This window comes from Perca flavescens, chromosome 7, assembly GCF_004354835.1.
Source record: "Perca flavescens isolate YP-PL-M2 chromosome 7, PFLA_1.0, whole genome shotgun sequence".
NCBI classification, from domain to species: domain Eukaryota; kingdom Metazoa; phylum Chordata; class Actinopteri; order Perciformes; family Percidae; genus Perca; species Perca flavescens.
The window spans coordinates 25,937,200-25,956,579 of NC_041337.1; the positions used below are offsets into that span (position 1 = coordinate 25,937,200).

Below are 19,380 nucleotides of genomic sequence, written 5' to 3' on the forward strand. Positions count from 1 at the left end.
AAATTTCTTTTTTTTTTTTTTTTTTTTTTTTTTTTTTACAAATTTCCCATCTCCCATCCCTGTCCATTTAACTTGTTTACCATCCTATCCCATTATTCTCCACACTCCCCTGTTCTTCTGTTTTACCTCTCCGATTCTTTCCATGCTTCTTTGTCTACCCATATTCTCCTGCTCTCCCCCTCCCTCCCTCCCTCTCTCTCTCTCTCTCTCTCTCTCTCCAGCTGGCAGCCCTACAGCAGAGCTCACTGCTCCGTAAGGTGAAGCGAACCCTGCCCAGTCCTCCTCCGGAGGAGACTACCACATCAGGTCACCTGCCCATGATGGCACCTGCCCTCCAACAGGTCTACCTGCCCTCCGTGCCCAGCCTCAAGCCCAGCTCCAGGTCTGGCCTTGCTGCCAAAGCCAGCCTCCTCAAAGACCTCACTCACGAGCTGAAGGCCGTGGAGCAAGAGTCGACCAAGCTAAGAAAGCAGCAAGCTGAACTGGAAGAGGAAGAGAAAGAAATTGATGCTAAACTGAGATACCTAGAGCTGGGGATCCACCAAAGGAAAGAGACACTGGTCAAGGAAAGGGAGAGGAGGGATATTGCCTACCTGAGGTGTATGGGGGACACTAGGGACTACATGTCTGACAGTGAGTTGAATAACCTACGTTTAGCAGCTGCAGCTGCATCACATGAGACCAATGGGCTACTGTCAACGAGGCCAAGCACCGCCCCTATGAGTCAGTTCACGAGCGACCTAAACACAGCAGCCCAATACCCACCCGCCTCATCGTTCCTCTCCTGTCAGTACCCCCAGAGCCAACCGGCAGCACCAATTCAGCAATCAAGTGTGCAGTACCAGTCTTCAACATTTAACCAGCCTCCCTATCCAACAGTGTCTCAGTCCCAGGCACTGCCACAGCCCACGCCCCTGCAGAGCCATGTCCACCCTCCCGGACCTTCTTACCAGTCTCAAAACTCCTACCCTTCCCACACCTATCCCCAGACTCAGCCCCCATACCCCCAGACAGACATGGGGTTACCAGCTGTACCTCAGCCTCAACCCCAGTCGGGGCATACAGGTTTCGGGCCTGCACCGCCCGGTCAGCCCCCATACCCCACCCACAGCTCACCCTATCCCAGCGCTGTGTCCTCCTACCCTAGCCAGACCCCCCCATACCCCGGGCAACCCCAAGCTGATATCCTGACAGTCCACCCGGGAAGACCAAGGCAGACTTCACTGGCCGATCTGGAGCACAAGATGCCCACTAATTACGAGACAATCAGCAACCCCACAGTTGTGGTCACCACCACGGCCCAGGATACTTCCTATTCCAGTGCAGCCCCCTCTTATGGTCAGTACACTGGATCAACAACTATGGCCAGCTCCTATGGGCCATATGGCTCAGCACCAGTGTCCAGCAGCTACGGTGGGTACTCTACTATGCCACCTAGCACTTATGGCCATTATACTTCAACAGCAGCTAATTCTTATGGCCAGTACACCACAACCACTGCCAATACTTATGGCTACACCACAACCACAGCCAGCTCTTACGGACAGTACACTTCTACAGTCTCCAATGCCTATGGGCACTCTGTAGACAGTCCCTCCACATATAGCTCTGCAGATGGGATGTATGGGGCCCCTGGCTTAGAGCAGAACATCCCAAGGAACTACATGATGATTGATGATGTAAGCGAGCTGACGGCAAAAGACGGGCTGGGCACGTCGACAGGGGACATGATGCATCATGGCGGCGGTGGGCGTTACCCGGGCGACATCCACGGCCACAGCAGCACCATTGGCAGCACAACGCGTGGGGGAACTGGCAGCTCTTCGTACGGCAGGGCACCTGAAGAGGAAGCAGCGATGCAGGAAGAGCTGTACGACCACCACGGCAGGGGTAAGAGCAGCTACAGGCACGGACCTCTAGGGGGCAGCAGCAGCAGCGTGAGCGCTAGCATGGGTGGGGGATCCTCCTATTACTATGACTACGACTACAAACATGGCAGCATTCGTCCTGGGGTACAGAAACCTTCGTTGTCCTCCAGAAGCCTTCTGGCTCCTGCTGTCATGTCCTCCAAGCGCAGCAAGCACAGAAAACTGGGGAGTATGGAGCAAAAAATCTCCAAGTTTTCCCCAATTGAGGAGGCTCGGGATGTGGAGGCAGACCTGGCCTCCTATTCCTCAGCGACAGTCGGGGCTTACCCCTCCTCTCACATTCGAGGGCGCAAGCTGATTGAGGATTATGGCTTCAAGAGGAATACTTACGAGGCGGGCAGTGGCACCACTCATGGTAGTCGACACTATGGTTCAACGGTGGAGGAGGATGATCGGATTTACTACACCTCCAACGGCCGCTCCCGTTCTACCGGCTACGGCATGGACAAGATCTCAGCCAGAGACTACTCTGGGTATCGCAGCCGATCCTATGAGAGGGACGACCGCTCCTACCGATCTGGCTTCAGCCGGGGGCGCCACCCAACCCGGCAGTACTCTGAAGAGGAGAGCCCACTCAGTCCCCTGGGGAGGTTAATGGGTTCTGGGCGATCTTCAAGCTTAGGCCCAGACTCATATGACAGGCGCAGCAGTAGATATCAATACTATTATGGCCAGTATGGTTCCAGCCACTCGCTGCCAGACGTACAAGACCACATACGGGACCTTCCCCGGACGCATGTCTACAAATCGGATGATACATACATTATAGACGATTATCATTGTGCTGTGTCAGACAGCGAAGGTAATTGTGGGAGCAATGCCCACACAGTCTCAATACCTACTACTGCCCCCGCCGTTTATCTAAACGTCCCCCACCCACCCAGAGGCTAGGCTTAGCAAAGAGAAAGAAAAAGAGAGACAGAGATAGCCGTTGCATGCTGATGTTTTCTTCTTCCTGAGAGTCACTTGGAGCTCTCTTATCAGTGGACTGCTGTCTGTCTGCCTGCCTGTCCATCCTTCCGCCTGTTCGTCCAGTCGTCTGTCTGTCCAAAACTCGCATGGTTCTACGGCGTAGTCGTTTTCAGACCACTCTGATTCACTTGAAAGGTCTTATTTGCACGACACAGATGGATTGTTTTTTCTTTACAGGGTTTTCATTTTTATTGTCATTGGCTTTGAGGTTATGTTTATATGTGTTTTGATTTGTGAATTCTTTGTCTACACTGCAAAACAGTCCCTCACAATAATTTCTACATTTAAACCTTATCCTTAAAAGATGGCCAGTATTGTTGTCTCCTTGCAACATTTAACCCATACCAACAATTTGCAAGGCAGTGTTTAAAGTATGTTTGTGCAGCCAAAAATTATTTACCATGTCATTGGCTTTCAATTTGAAGCTCAAACATTTAAACACAGAAACAGCTGCCAAAACGGACCGTTTTGCAATGTTTGTTTTATCCTGTTCATATTGTCTTGTAATGTGAAGGCGACGTGAGGTGTATACTGCATGGATGTAAAACTTTTATTTTTATTTTCTGCCTTTCTTTCTGTGTCTTCTCCCTCCTATTATTTTCTTTGGCATGCGGTTGGTCTTCTTCTTCCTGCCTCCTTCCTTCTCTCAGCCTGCATGCCGCTGTCTCCAAACGACATGGAGATTGACTGTGATCTGCTCTCGGTTTCCAAAGCCTACCATCTGGGCCAAGAAGAAACTGACTGGTTTGAGAAGCCACGCTCCAGTTCTCGACACTACGGCAGCAGCCACTCATCTGGGAGGAGCCGGCACGGTGTCAAACACACCTACCACGATTACGATGAGCCTCCTGAAGAGGACCTATGGCCTCAGGATGAGTACGGCCACGGGGGGCGACACTCTTCAACCCGTGATCACAGGCAGCATGGCAGCTCTAGCCGACACTCATCCGCATCACGTCATTCAGATGAGCAGAGGTCCTCAAGGTCATCTAAGGGGCACCCCAAAGACCCATCAATGCGCCAAGACCCTTCAGCACGATCCTCATCTTCAGGAAGGCGTGGCGATTCAAGGTCTGGAGGGTACCACTCTTCAGACTACTCCCGAGATCCATCTGCGCATCACCACGGACAGCGCTCCTCCAGACAGGGGGACCCGCACCGCTCCTCTCGCAGCAAGTCCCAGCCGCCACTGGACATGCAGGGCCAACCAGGTAAATACCGGGCACCTTTACACCTGACATAATATACTTTTCTATGTCAGGTGTAATGGCATTACATTTGCACTTTAGTTTAGAAGTTCACAATTTATACCCCTTCATGTCCATTATATCTTAAAACATTTAACAGAATAGAAAAAGATGCTATCTAGCTAATTTTGTGATTATTTAGCTAAATTATCAATTGACTGATTGATACATTTAGTAGTTCAGTAGTAAAAATGCATCATTCAAAAGTAGTTTGCTCATCGAATTTTATGACTAGGGCAATATTCCTCATTCATATTTCAGCCAGTGTAGGCAGTCTGGCGCCTGTCCAGAATGAACAGTTGTGCCAAAATGTCTCCATTTAAAACAAATTAAATGTCTGTGACTTGATAATTAGCAGGCACATTTCTAATTCCATTTTAGTTATACAGTCTCTTTATCACAAATCGCAATCACATCATTTGCCTCAAGGAGCATTACAATCTATACAGCATACAATACCCTCTGTCCTTAGACCCATTATTTAGATAAGGAAAAACTAACCCAGAGCAACTTTAACTGGAAAAAAGGGAAGAAACCTCAGGAACAGCAGAGGAGGGATGGTGTGTAGGGAGAATAGACAAAAAAAATAATGTATTACACAAATGGGCAATCAGGATAACTAAATCATAGTGAATTTGTAAACATATGTAGAATACATTATTTCCACTATGGAGACCTGGAAAAATGACAAACTAAACAAACACACAATAGGCACACCATCCACAGCAGAAATTACACAAAAGTAACGTAAAAGTAACGAGTAAAGTAAAAAGTTACTTTCCATAGGGGGTAACTAAGTAAAGTAACGGATTCAAAAGGTCCCATGGCATGAAAATTTCACTTTATGAGGTTTTTTTAACATTAATATGCGTTCCCCCAGCCTGCCTATGGTCCACCAGTGGCTAGAAATGGCGATAGGTGTAAACCAAGTCCTGGGTATCCTGCTCTGTCTTTGAGAAAATGAAAGCTCAGATGGGCCGATCTGGAATCTTTCAGGGTTCATAGGTCATAAGGAGCAAGGTTACCTCCCCTTTCTCTGCTTTGCTCGCCCAGAGAATTTGGCCCACCCGTGAGAGAGAGAGACATCATGGCTTTCAAACGAGCAAAGTGGCAGTTGGTCAAGGCCACACCCCCACCCTCCACCTTGCCCCCCCTCTCTCCTCCTCAACAGCTACAGACACAGAAATGGCACATACTAAGGAAAGCTCATTGTGGGACTGGCTCTAGTGGCTGTAATTCTGCACCAAGGCTGAATTTCGGGAAAGAGACTTCAGATACAGTATTAGGAGACCACTAAGGTCTATATAAAAGCATTGAAAGAGCACCATGTCATGGGACCTTTAAGAAGTAATGAGTAACGAGCAAACACTACTTTTTTAAAAGTAACTTTCCCAACACTTCTACACAAACACAGAAAAGAAGAGAGAGAGAAGGACAAAGATCCTTATCCCAAACATCTGGAATGAGGCACCGACAACCAGGGAAGAGAGGTCCCAGGACGGCCGATGGTCCAGAAATTTTACAGTATTCTTATTAACAGGTCAAACGTGGACTATAGTACGGGGCTTAATAATTTATATTGATTCTTTAAAAAATTTAAGTTTGGATTCAAAGGCCTCAAATAGAGTCAGACTGTCTGATATCAGCAGGAAGGTTTTTCAGAGGAAGGGGGCATGGTAAGAAAAGGCCCTGCAGCCTGCTGACATTTTTTATTTTTTTTTACTCTTCTTATAGCGGAGAGCAGTGGAAATTAATTCCATGACTATGTAAAATTTGGCCAGGAGGTGGAATAGAATAAGAGAAAAGCAAAGGGCCAACCCTAAGGTACTCCACATTTCACATAAACTTTTGATGTAGTTAGGTGTTCTGTGTTCTTTCAGATTCAGACTTCAACCATGTAACAGCCATCACAGTTTAATAAAAGTTTGTTCCTTTTTTTCATTTATGATCTAAATGTTCAGTGAGCTACTGCGTACATTGTTGAGTCACCCTGGATAAATAAGACCATGAACCAAATCTTACAGATCTAAGTGGTAGGTTCTCAAATAATTATTGGAGCAATAATAAACGTTATCAACGTTCAACGTTATCATTGGATAAGATCCCTGTGAATTCCTATTTAGGTCTGAGGCAGAAATATTTAATACAGCTTGTTGTTCAGTGTGCGGTTGATGCTTTTTTACAACCAACTGTCCCCTCAGGGATCAACAGTTTTTAATTAACTATATCAAGCGTAACTTTCCAAAGGAAATGTTTTCTCCCAGGGCAGCACTGTGGCTGTGTTCTTAGCAGTGTACTTATTAAATCGCTGGTTTGATCTTTGTTCACAACATTTATTGCGTCATTCTCTCTTTCATTGCTGCTTTACTTGTCAGTTGCTATTGTAGACAATGTAATACAAACTGAAATGTCATTATAATAATACTGCAGTTTCCTAATCAGCAAATTGGAGTTTTAGGTTCACAAAAGCGAAACATTCTCAGAGGCAGTAATAGTCTCATTGGATAAATTAGACCTTACCTTACTGAATGGAGCCCATCAGTCGAGGTTTTCTATCTAGGAACTGCATTTTAAAAAAAAATGATACCTTTTTTCTAGTTCTTGTGGTACGATGAATGAATTATGGAACAATGAGCACAAACCTTTCATTTAAAAAAAAATGTCAACCTTTCAACTCAGGCTCCTCCAGGTCTGGCAGCAGCTCTGCCCGGGCTCAGGGCCCCTCTGGCGGGCCTACTGGGTCAGGGCGACAGAGTGGTCCAGGTTCCCAGACAGATGGAGCTCCAGGACAGAGGACCCAGCTCCAACAACAAGCCCAGACATCAGCAGCCAGGCCAGGGCAGCCTGGTGTCGCAGCAACCACCGGCCCTCAGCAGCAGCCCCCAACCCAGGGACAAGGCATGGGCATGGGCATGGGCATGGGCATGAGCATGGGCATGGGGCAGGGCCAGGCCAAGCAAGGGCAGATGGGACCAGTGGGTGGACCGATGGGGCAGGCCAGGCAGACAGGTCCCACAGGGACCACAGCACCCACCATGGTGAGTAAAGAGAGAGAAGACTAGTAGTACTACTAGAAAATGATAATGTTAACAAGACTTGTGGTGGTTTCCATTTTATATGATAAAGAGATGGTATGATAATGATATAAAAGATGTAGTTATTTTTTTCTGTTTGAAAAAAACATAACACTTTCAGAACCATTAAAATGCCATTCAGTGGCATTTCACACACACACACACACACACATATTTTCTTGTTTCCTAAAGTCACAAAAGACTTTTAATCTTTTTATCTTTTTAATATTTTGTCATCTTGATATAACTAACCATTTTGATCAGGAAATTGTTATATATCTCTCTTTCTCTCCATCCTGCTCCTAATAATTTAACATTTTCTAACACCCAGTTGCCAGCTACTTCATCCTAGTGCACCTTTCAATCCTTCAGTTTATAATCATTTATCCCTCCAACCTCCATCCTACACTTCCTCCCAGTCATTTATTTTCTTTGCACCAGCTGTTCCTTTCACCTTTTCTGATTTTTAAGCCAGTCTTCACCCTCAGCCCTTGCTTTCCCTTTATCCCCCTGTGTCCCTCCATGCTCCAAAAGATAAGAGCTGGTCCATCTCCTCCCAGTTCAGATGGTTTATTTAAATTCTGATGTGCCTCTGTTGGCAGACCTTATCTAACACTGTGATTAACACAGAGGCAGCTGATAACTGAATGTAGCTCATTCACTGTCTGCTAGACACTCAAGAAATTGGCACTCAAAATGTCTCCCTGAAAAAATATGTTGCACCCTGCATTTACTCCATAATGATAAATCCATGCAAATGTATTTGCTATTGGAGTCTAGAAAATGTGATTAGGACATTTAACGTGAAGATTCAAATTGTTTGATTCTTTTCCTGAACTGTCAGCATGTCTCAAAACTATTGACGATAGGTTTTCACTGCTGAAAGGTGTTTGATATTCATACTGATGCATTGTTGGACTATCAGCAGGAAAGCAAAGTGAAATATTTAATATGATCTGATATCAAATTATGCAGGAATTTGTCTTGGAAATTATTCTGTACGCTCTGCTGTAGAATAGCTCCGACAGGAAGCCATAAACAGTAAATAGTGGTTGTCAGTTCGTCATTATTCAGTCCGCAAACTCATACACTGGGTCCATTGTGTAATTAAATTATTGATTGAGTTTCTGTAAAATAATGAAATGCTGTATACTGCATGGTGCATTATAATGCACTACCTCTGCCTTGCTGCAGCTAAACTGGAGTCAGTGGGGAAAGAACTAGATAATATTACAGTATGTCATGGTTTTGCATCAGTCCAGTGTCTGTCAAGTCAAGTGTTTTTATGGAGTGTTTTTAAAACAGGAGTGACACAAAGAGCTTGACAGAAAACAGAGGACACAAAGTAAGACCATGAAATGAGAGAGATCAAAACAGGGCCATATTTCCTGTTCAGATAGTACCAACTGTTATAGTGATAGCTAACAGAAAAGGTCTGGTCTGCGTCTTTCCTGAAGCTATTCTCTGTTGTTGTTGTTGTTGTTTGTGCAGCAGCAGCCACTGTAGTTTAGTAGCTGGAAAGAAACACAGCGACACAAAAGCTTTCTAACTTCTCAAACAAACACCAATCAATTACACTGTACTCACTCGTCGCCTTTCATTTAAAGTGCTTCAATCCAAACTTCACTGACAATAACAGCAGAGCTCAATAAAAAAAAATAATAATACAAGTATGTGTGCATGAAAGTTCACGCTTGACCTTTGGAAAAGTAATTAAAATAATCATAACTCAGAAAACACCTACTAGCCTTTTTCTAGAGCTTTTATCTGCATCTCATGGTCTTCGTCAAAGGATAGAGTTTGCTCAGTCATGGATTGTATAACATTGCAACAATGGAGGCAAACAAAGTTTAAGTTGAAATCATAGGCGTAATTTACAGGGGGGATGTATCTAAAATAAATAAAAACCTTATCTAATTTCCTATACATAAATAAAGACATTTGCATCATAAATTGAGGCAGAAAAGGCACACATTGTTGCAGAAAAATTCACAACAATGCAGAAAATGAAGTGTGGAGATCTCAACCCCTCCAATGTTGAACCCAAAGTTACGCCCTTCCTTGATTGAAATTCTCAAAACATGTAATTACTATATTCAAATTGTCAGTATGAAGATAAAGGAATAAAAGTTAAGTAAAAGAGGTTAAAAGGTAATGTAAAATAATAAAACAATGAGAAAAAATATCTTAATTCAGGGACAGAAGTTCCACCAAAATAAAAATAAAAATGACTAACAACAGAAAATCTATTAGCAAAGGCTAGTGGGAAAAGTTGTTTAATATCTTTTGAGCTTACATTTACAATCAACATTTTTTCAGCTTTCCTCTGATTTTCTGCTGTACATCAATTGCTTTGTATGATCAGTGATTGGTGTCCCATTTCATGTGTGTATTGCAATTATCTAACGGCCCTTTTTTAACAATAACAACAATATAATTACAATGATGAAATATGTCTCCCCTGTTAGGAGATGTTTTCCAAAAGTTATTATATTCTTATTATAAATTATTCTTTGCCTGGACAAGAAACAAAGCAAATGTGATCAACTAGTTTTTCTTGAATCATAAATTCTGAATGGACCCCCAAGCAAAGGTAGATAACTGACAGTTGACTGTGTTGACAATGTTGAAACTCATCATTCATTCAGTCAGTCAGTCATCATTCGTGTCATTCAGTAAGATGTCACAACACAACACAATTTGTGTCTTCTGTATTGTGAATATCTAAGAGCTACTTGTATTTCTCAACCACTGTCTTCAATTACCAACAGTTTTACTGTAAAAAAAGGTATAGTACTACTGAGATGGTTGTGTTACTAAATGATTAGCTTTGTGCTTTCCCTCCGTGAACTCCTGCTGTTTTGTCTTATCATTCTCGCCATCTCTCTCCCTCTCTCTGTCTCTGCAGGCCAAAATCGACACGCCTCCTGTAACAGCTATTGGAGCAAAGGCAGCGCCTGTCATGGCTACAAAAGCCGCACAGCCCCCACTTACAGGCATAGGTAGAGTATAATCATCACAGACTCCAACCTCTCTCACATCTGCCAGCTGCTGCCCACTGTCTCTGTATTATGTAACTGGTGTGTGCTGTCACATCTAATCTGAGATTAATCTGCAGATAATCCCACAGTGGAAAACACACAGGAGGGGTTTTACTTCATGGCAGCAGAACAGCCTGAGTGTACAAAGTCACTACGTAGTGAGTTGGTCAGTTAGTTGATTTGGTGTTAACAGTTAAGTTAATTTGTTGAGTAGGTAGTAAGTTTCTTGACTTTCATATCAAATACCCAAATCCAATGCTGATGCAGGAAGAAGTTTGGATGGATAAATAGATAAATGGATGGATCTTGAGTCCTTGGGGTCACAAACAGATTTGATCAACAGATAAAAGGCAACAATTCTGACAAATGATGCAAAAAAGCAAACAAAATTACTAATAACAACTACTCATGTATGAATATTTGCTGGATTCATCTGAATATTCTTTATACCCTGTGATTTTGGAGCATTTGTTGGACAATAAAAGATGTTTGAATATGTCAATTTAAAAGATTGCTGCATTTTATTGAAAATGCAGACTATAAATCTTTCTCTTACCTTAAAGGAATAGTTCACCCAAGAACAATATCAATTTCATACTCATCTCCCTAGGTTCTCTATGGTCCCAGAAAAGGTTTTCTATGGAATGAAAAATGAAAGCATATCAGTGCATACAGACGTTGACAGAGTCTGAACGAAAGACAGCAAAAAAACAGTTATTCAACGTCTGAAAATCTTTAAAAAAATTCCTGTGCAGCATTATCTAAGTGTCTTGTATCCATTAGTGGGCTCATGGAAATCCAAACACAACTATTTTTGCTAAACAATGTTTCCCGTAAATTAATTTGTTGTGAATGCATGTGCATGCATGCGCACGCATGCGTCAAAGTCTTTTTGCACCGCTCTGCTTAATGCCATTTATTAAAAACCTGAACTATTCCTGCATGTGTTTTTTGTTTAGTTAACCTTACTTTAACCATACTGTAGTTTCTCTTCTCAAACTCTTATTGGGTGTGTTATTGAAGGTTTGCCTGCATGGGCACTAAAAAATTAAATGTGGCTTATTGTCACTTGCTAAATATCTGTTGCAATGTTTTGATATCACTGTGTAGTCTTGATGATCACTGTGTTCTGTACAATCTATCTTTTCACGTGGGTTTGTTGTTAAGTAGTTTATAAGTAATTAATAGTAAGTAAGTTAATTAGATGGACAGCAAAAAAGGAGGAGATCTCAAGTAATGACTGAAGACTACAGCAGCAGATCTATACAGACAATCTGCCAACTAAACACAGGAAGCCCATGTAACTCTATACAAAGGAGACCTAATCAGTAAGAGGGGTACAGGCTGGAGGCAGGCAGTACTGGCAGGGCAGGAAAGATTCAACAAGGGCAACTAATGCAACTGAAGGGTGAGACATCTTTTCTATCTTTATGAAAAGCACTTGACACCAAAGAAAGAAAGAAAAAATATGCACGAAGACAGACGCCCCATAATATTAGACCTGCACAGATACTGACATCTCTTGTCCTCTGTATACGTATTAGTCTGTTGTCAACTCTTCATCTCTCTGTTTTTCTGTCCAGGCTCCAAGGCAGTTCCTAGGCCAGGAGGTATTGGCAGTGCAGCAGCAGGTCAGCCTGGCATGGAGGGAGAAGGCATGTTGTCCAAGATCCTCCCTGGATCTGCTGCTGAGCAAGCCGGAAAACTGGGAGAAGGTACATGAAACAAATCACTTAATTACAGCACACTTTAAACGTGATTAAAAGTAATTGGGCCATGATATAATGAAAGACATCAATCATGTTGAAAACATGACTATTACTATTAATCATCACCATGTTAATAATCTCATACTTTTTGGAGAAAGGCACTTTCCAAACTAGATAGTTACTTTACTTAATTACTTTCCCTAAATAATAACATTACTGAACTGGCCTAGTGGGCACAGGGGCCCAATGGTTCACCGGGCACCTGGTGACTGTTAACATTTTTCTTTTGGATAGTCAATCAAACACAGAGATGCAAAGGACTGCAGAGAGCCCATATGACTACAAATTGACACAAAATGACTCCAGAGACGAGCAAAACAACAAGGAGACACAAAATGACTGCAGAGAGACCAAACGGAATTACAAAGACAGACAAAATGACCACAGAGAGACAAAAAGTGACTACAAAAAAACACAAATGACTACAGAAAGACAAAAAGCGATTAGAAATCAACATAAAATGACTACAGAGGGACAAAAACCAACTTCAAAGAGACAAAACGTGACTAGAAAGAGATACAAAATGACTACAAAGATACACAAATGCCTACAAAGATACACAAATGCCTACAGAGAGACCAAAAATGATGCAAGAGACACAAAAATACTACAGAGACAAAAGGTGACTACAAAAAGACACTAAACAACTACAAAGAGACACAAAACGACTGCCACATCCATGTAATGACCATGACATTGCAAAGCCCCTGTCTTAATAGTAACTCATTAGAGTGCTATCAAGTTGCACAACCAAACAAAAATGACATGCCTTCATCCTACAATGTACTGACCATCATTAACTTGATCATTAAGAATGCAAACATAATTTTACCTTCGTGAGATGTGAGTTTTACTACTAAGTTGCTTTGTTCTTTCCCCTGAGTTGACATATATTTAACCTCTTTTGTCTTGTCCACTTTTCTCCAGCTATCACCGGTTTTGGCAAGAAGTTCACCTCTTTATTCTGAGGTGCTAAGATTAAGGTACGTATTTACCTTTGTTCCTTTCTCCTATCAATTCAATTCAATTGTATTTATAGTATCAAATCATAACAAGAGTTATCTCAAGACACTTTACAGATAGAGCAGGTCTAGTCCACACTCTATAATTTACAAAGACCCAACAATTCCAATAATTTCCCCAAGTGCCAGCATGTAGTGCAACAGTGGCGAGAAAAAAAACTTCCTTCTAGGCAGAAACCTCGAGTAGTGAGGAAAAACGTCCTTTTAGGCAGAAACCTCAGACAGACCCAGGCTCTTGGTGGGCGGGCATCTGCCGCTGCCGGTTGGGGGTATGGTGAACAGTGGCAATTATAGTAACAATAGAGATAATGGAACTATGACTAGAAATACAGTAGTAGTTGTAGCAGATCAGGGCATAGCAGGGAGTAGTAGAGTATAGCAGGGCATCGAGCAGGACCTATAAGGACAAGCCGAGCAGAAAACATAAGGAATCCGAATCCCAATAAGTCCTATGTATCCCAATAAGGCCAGACAAGACAACTCCTTCATAAAAGAAACTGAAAACACACTAGGAAACTATAAGGTGATTTATTATCTACTTGGGCTTTTATTTTATGAGAACGCTTGTAGCTGCATTTAAATCAGCTTACCTCAAGTAGTTTGAAAGCATCAGTTTGCCATTTAACTCTATTTAATTTATTGTCTTGTTTTTCCCTGAGTTGAAGATTGTGTTCATTATTTATAAACTCCTCATAGATCTTTTATGTAGAACTCCCTTAACATAGAAGTCATAATTCAGTTTATAAAATCTACCCAACAGCATGACTGTACATATGAAAAGAATCAAAAGATACAGGGTAATCATCAGACAGTCGCAGTATTTTTGGTCAATAATTCATGTACAAGGAGCTGAAAACATTTTTTTTTTCTTCAGTGAACAAGTGCATCTCAACATTAGGTATTAAAATAAATCTCTGAGATGCAGCTGGTTCAAAGTCTACTGGGATGTTAGCTACAGCTTGTTGTGTTTTGACTCTTGTAGGCAGCAGAGAGTGGGTGGCTTAAAGTGGTTTACTCAGAACAGGCAGTGTGTTCCTAAAAGCAGTGTGTCTATGTCTGAGTGTTTGTGTGTTTTCTTCTCTGTCTGGGTTTCTTGTTTGTGGTCCTCTAGATGCTCTGCTCTGAATGTGCAGGGTGAACATTTTACATTGACAGTGGCAACTTATTCCTGCTATGACGCACTGTCTACATCAAGCAGAATGAGTGTTTACACAGCAGGTTATCACAGCTAAATACACATAGATGTGACGCAGCGGCATTAAGTCAAGGGTACATATACTGTACACACTACCACTACCAGAGCTGTGGACTTGACTGCTTTGAAATTTGATTTACTTGAGACTGGACTTCTGACTGGAATCAAGAAACCAAAAATAAGTCTCAAGTTTTGATGTTTTTCAAAATAAGACAGCGACAGACAAGCCTTGCCTCCCTGCACATGTCAAATATATTTTATTATTGGGCCTGTGCAGTGAAAATGCCCATGTTGTATTTTATGTTATTTACATGGACCACATTAAGGGATGTGAACAATTTCCAGCTTGACGTGCATTTTAATTATTAACACATTTTTAAAGACCATTCTCAAATAACGGGAGACTTCTTTAAATGGGGAATCCTACCCTGAGTATGAAAATAACCTACCTGCTGTGTTTTTGAGGTCCAGCAACAACGCTGCTTTAATTAAGTACGTTTTTTTAACATGAAATGAAAAATAATATTAAATAAACTGACTGAATGTCTCTATGTATTTGCAGGACTATGTAAATGTCGAATGACAGAGTCACGAGGCCCCGTACCAGAAAAACCTGTGAAATTCCCCCTGCTTTTGTTTTACTAAGAAAGAGAGGAAGGAGAGAGAGAGAGAGAGAGAGAGAGAGAGGGGAACAGAGAGGAGAGCTGAGCATACTGGTGAGTACTGACATTGTTATTTAACCGGAGGTGGAAAGATTACTAGAACATTGTATGTAAAAGTAAAAATAAAATGTACTCTTAGTAAACGTTATTGCATTACATTTTTTTAAAGGAGCAGGGGGGATGGGAAAGGGGGGAGGGGGGTGGCTACACATACACACTAGTGGAACAATATCAGCAACATGACCCCTCATGTTAACTACGCCGAGTTGCAACAATGCTTACCATATCCCAAAAGGCTGTGATACTTAATTTGATTGCATTGTCATGCATTTGTACTGCTCCCTAAATACTAGGCCCCACACGGGTGCAAACCGTCGTTCTGCACCCCTCCCACCCGCTGGCGGCTGACCCTTGGACAATGAACGTAAACGTTTACAACATGTATCTGTGTCAGCTGAGTGTAGAGATTTCAGAAACACCTGCAGCTTGTTCTCTGCTGCAGCTGCTGATTTATCTCATGTGACTCTTGTTTTTACTGTGTAACGGATGCGACTTAAAATTTAGGAAAGTACGATACTTGTGATAAAAAGTACTTAAGTAAAAGTAAAATTACAGATTTTTAAAAAGTACTCACAAAACAACTTTGTGAAAGTTTTTAAAGTTTTATTTTGTTACTTCCACCCCTGCATTTAACCTGCAAACACTTTAAGTCTTAGTAGGTAATTGTATCTTCTACCACAGTTCCAGGCTAGGAACTGTGGCCAATCAACAGTCTGCAGCTTTTCATTCACCAGCTGTTTTCACTAATGATCATCAACCAGCAGATTATTAAAATCAGCTGCTGCAGTGGTTGAAATCCATGTTTGGTTGCAGAATCCTTTGAGCCTTTAACCAGAACCTGGTTCAATAGCATGCTTATGTCATATGGGAGTTGGTCATTGCAGTTTGAAAATGTATCAATATATCTATTAAAGTTGGGTTTAATTACCTTGAACAGGCTTAACCCTTGTGTTGTCTTCACGTTAACCTTGAAAAAATAATTTTTTTCACTGTTTGTTTTTGCTTTTTCCAACGTTTTAAATTGTTACATTTTTCTTCTACACATTTTCAGCGCTTATTTCTAAGTCCCATATTTTCTGATATAAAACAAAAATTTTAAACGGGTCAATTTGACCCGTAGTCAACACAAGGGTTAAGCTGACATAAGGCATCCATGTTTGTTTGCTTTTCCGGCACTACTGTATCATTGCCCTTCAAGTAAGATTATCTTTCAGAGATGAGCTTTCAGAAAAATAAATATTTCAATTTCCATGTTATAATTACGAAAATAAAATAAATAAATAAAATAAAATCTTGACATGAATGCTATTGACAAATCAGAATCCAATAATTACCGCAACTCTGAAATGAACACAGCATAACCTTGAAGAGACCAAAACTAATGGTGCGTTCTGGTGACCTAAATGCTACAGATGGAAAGATGCAAATTTTTCAACCGGCTGAAGCGAGTCATCCAGCAGAGTCTTACCGGTGGGTTAACGTGGACCTCCGGGGACTGGCGCCATCCATCTGCATGTACGGCAGTACACAGAAAATCTGCTAACTTTCCCTTAAGTTACCAGCTATTGATAGCGCTAGCTAGCTAGCTTGGTTGGCAAGTTGCTTACGATTGTTAAAACAAGACATTTTTAGGCGACCAAAATGTTCCAATTAACTTTGATGAAGTGAAAACACACACTGAGAGGGTCAAAGTTTAAGACGAAAACATGGACAGCACCCCAAAAACAAGTTCACAGCTATTTATATTTTATTTATTTTTATCACAGCTATAGTTAGCATTGCTAAGCCTCTATCATGATTGACAGGTTAGCGTGTTGCCACACCCTAAAGCATGCCCTGCTTTATCGTCATTTAAAAAAACAACTGGAACATCATTATGAAAAAATTAACATCATGCTGTATTAAGGAAGACTTACAACTTGTAATTGAGACCATAAACCCATTATGAAAATATTTACTGAGGTAATAAATCTAGTGAGAAGTAGGGGCATTTATATAGACTTCTATAGAAACTGATTTCTTTTTGCAACCAGTGGAGTCTCCCCCTGTTGGAAATTAGATTGAATGCAGGTTTAAGGCACTTCCACATTGGCTTTACTTTTCAGACCCGGACGCTCCATCCGTTATATTTATATATTAACATGTCTATGGTTTTGACATTTAACTTTATCGCATGTTGGATAATTTGCAAATAGTCTACCAAAAATAATGGTAAATATATCTATATAACTCTGGGATTAACAACATATCCTGTGGGCACATTGGGAAACAGTGGAGTTTATGTCTGGTCCAATATTGTCCAACTATGTTTCAGGAGGTTGATGTTTTGATTAAGAAAAAAAACTTGTCATAATGCTGATGCTTCCTCTTGCAGCCAACAAGGACTGGAATCCTCTGGACACTTCATGTCTCAGGTCTGAGCACACACTGGCAGAGAGAACATTCTGCTCTCTCTGGCAGGCCAGACAGTAAGTTACTTTTAACTTTGCCTAAGTTATTGTGGTCTTAAACCACACTGTACATTTTTTGTGTAAAATTCTAAACATTTACTTTGTAGTGTGTGTTTAACTGTTAGGATAATAATGATTTTATTTCCCACGTATTGCTGTATGCCACAGTGTCCTTCTTAATACTACCACTAGGAGGCATCTAAAAGCCGGAACATAGGCGCTTTAAAAGAATTACACTTTGATACTTTGTAATGCTGTGTGAAGTGATCGCCTGCAAAACTGGAAAGTTAGCTAGCACTGACAAATTATTAATTTTCAAGGCTGATGAATAAGCTATTAAAACATAATTTAGAACATCATTGGGCACTAAAGCTCTCCACTGAAACCCACAATCTATGTGTATGTAGGTTTTGCGTCATCCGGATCAAATGATCTTGCAGAATGTGGAAAATGATTGCTTTTAAGTGAATTGATTTAGCTCTAAAAACCTATATGAGTTGTTATAGTTTTACACACTTTTCTGTAGTTTGGATCCAGATGTCTACCACATGATTGGTTGATATACAACCTTTGAACAAACACCAACGCAGGCAATTATTTAGAGAAATTAAAGGTTTCCTGTTGAGTTTTTTTTTTTTTAAGTTTTGTTACAACAAATTAACAATTCACCATAAGGACACATTGGGCTTGTATACACCCACCCCCCTCCCCCCACCCGTGAAAATATTAGAGGGTGATCAACTTAAGCAATATTGAAAAAATTAAAAACCAACAATAAAGAAATAATAAATAAAATAAGGTAACAAAAGTAAATAAACAAACCAAGATCTACAGAACTCAAGTTATTCACATTGATATCCGGGGCACTAACATGCATATGGACAGCACAGGATATAAAAATATAAGATCAATAAACAATGCCATGATATAATCAGCAGACGGTTCAGTACTACACGTCCAACACTGCTAGCCGCGTACCGAAATCTTCACTCTGTCATAAAGTCATCAGGGGCCAAAGCATCAAAGCGACTAAGGAAAGGTTGCCATATCAACATAAATTTGTCAGCTGACCACTTGACAGAATACCTTATTTTCTCTAATTTAATAAAATACAGCATGTCCCTTACCCACTGCGCAAATGTTGGGGATTACAATCTTTCCACCTGATCAAGATTTGTAGTCGGGCTATCAGTGTGGCAAACGACAGAAGTCTCCTGTTAAGTTTTTGACCTCCAGATGCAGTACACAGTCCTGCCAATGGTGTCACGCTATCCCACTGATCAACAGGTGTTGGTAGCACGCTAATATATGCTGCAGTGCGCCAACAAAAGCAGAGAAGAATACTTCAAGCTAGTACACGTTAGATGTAAACAATGCTGGATTTATTATACTTTAAAGCTTTGCAAATGTTTAATGAGGAAATGTATTCAACACATTTGTTAGATACACACAATGCATGTCAGTGAGTAAATATAACTTGTTTGTTTATGAGAAAATTCCACAGGGCACCTTTAAAAACAACAGCAATAATCTCCCCCTTATGAAACAAATCTTGAACTCTGAGCACAAAGCACCATTTTAATTTACGTATCACTTTGTCTTCAGGGCATTTGTACATCTGTAATCATCCATCTCCATATCTAAATTTTTGTCATGTGGAGACAAGCTGCCTGTGCTGTTTGTTCCTCCAGATCAGACTGAAGCCAGTTTTGTCGCTGCTTCTGTGTTTTTGCAGCTGTTGTATTGTGGCCTGCTCCTGAAAGAGTTTAAAAGCCTGCATTCAGCTTGGCCAGAAATAAATCCACAAAAGTCATTCTTTTTTCCAAGTGCATGCCAAGGATTTATGAACCGCTGTCTGACTTTAACCTATTAGAGTAAATTGACAATGTAACATCAAACAAAGAGGATCAGAATCAGGCTTGTAGCTCTTTTTTCAAAGTAATGTAAAACACTGCTCAGA

General features: G+C 41.3%; 1 protein-coding gene across 1 annotated transcript in view; it reads left to right on the forward strand.

Moving 5' to 3' along the window:
• Positions 1-19,380, forward strand: part of bsna (bassoon presynaptic cytomatrix protein a) — a 131,247-nt gene that overhangs the window by 99,232 nt on the left and 12,635 nt on the right. Inside the window, exons 8-15 of the mRNA XM_028582620.1 lie at positions 222-1,890; positions 3,551-4,111; positions 6,827-7,185; positions 10,130-10,223; positions 11,846-11,977; positions 12,959-13,014; positions 14,811-14,964; positions 17,345-17,438. Of these exons, the coding sequence (XP_028438421.1) occupies positions 222-1,890; positions 3,551-4,111; positions 6,827-7,185; positions 10,130-10,223; positions 11,846-11,977; positions 12,959-12,999 (2,856 nt within the window). The 3' untranslated portion in view covers positions 13,000-13,014; positions 14,811-14,964; positions 17,345-17,438. The remainder of the gene's footprint in view (positions 1-221; positions 1,891-3,550; positions 4,112-6,826; positions 7,186-10,129; positions 10,224-11,845; positions 11,978-12,958; positions 13,015-14,810; positions 14,965-17,344; positions 17,439-19,380) is intronic.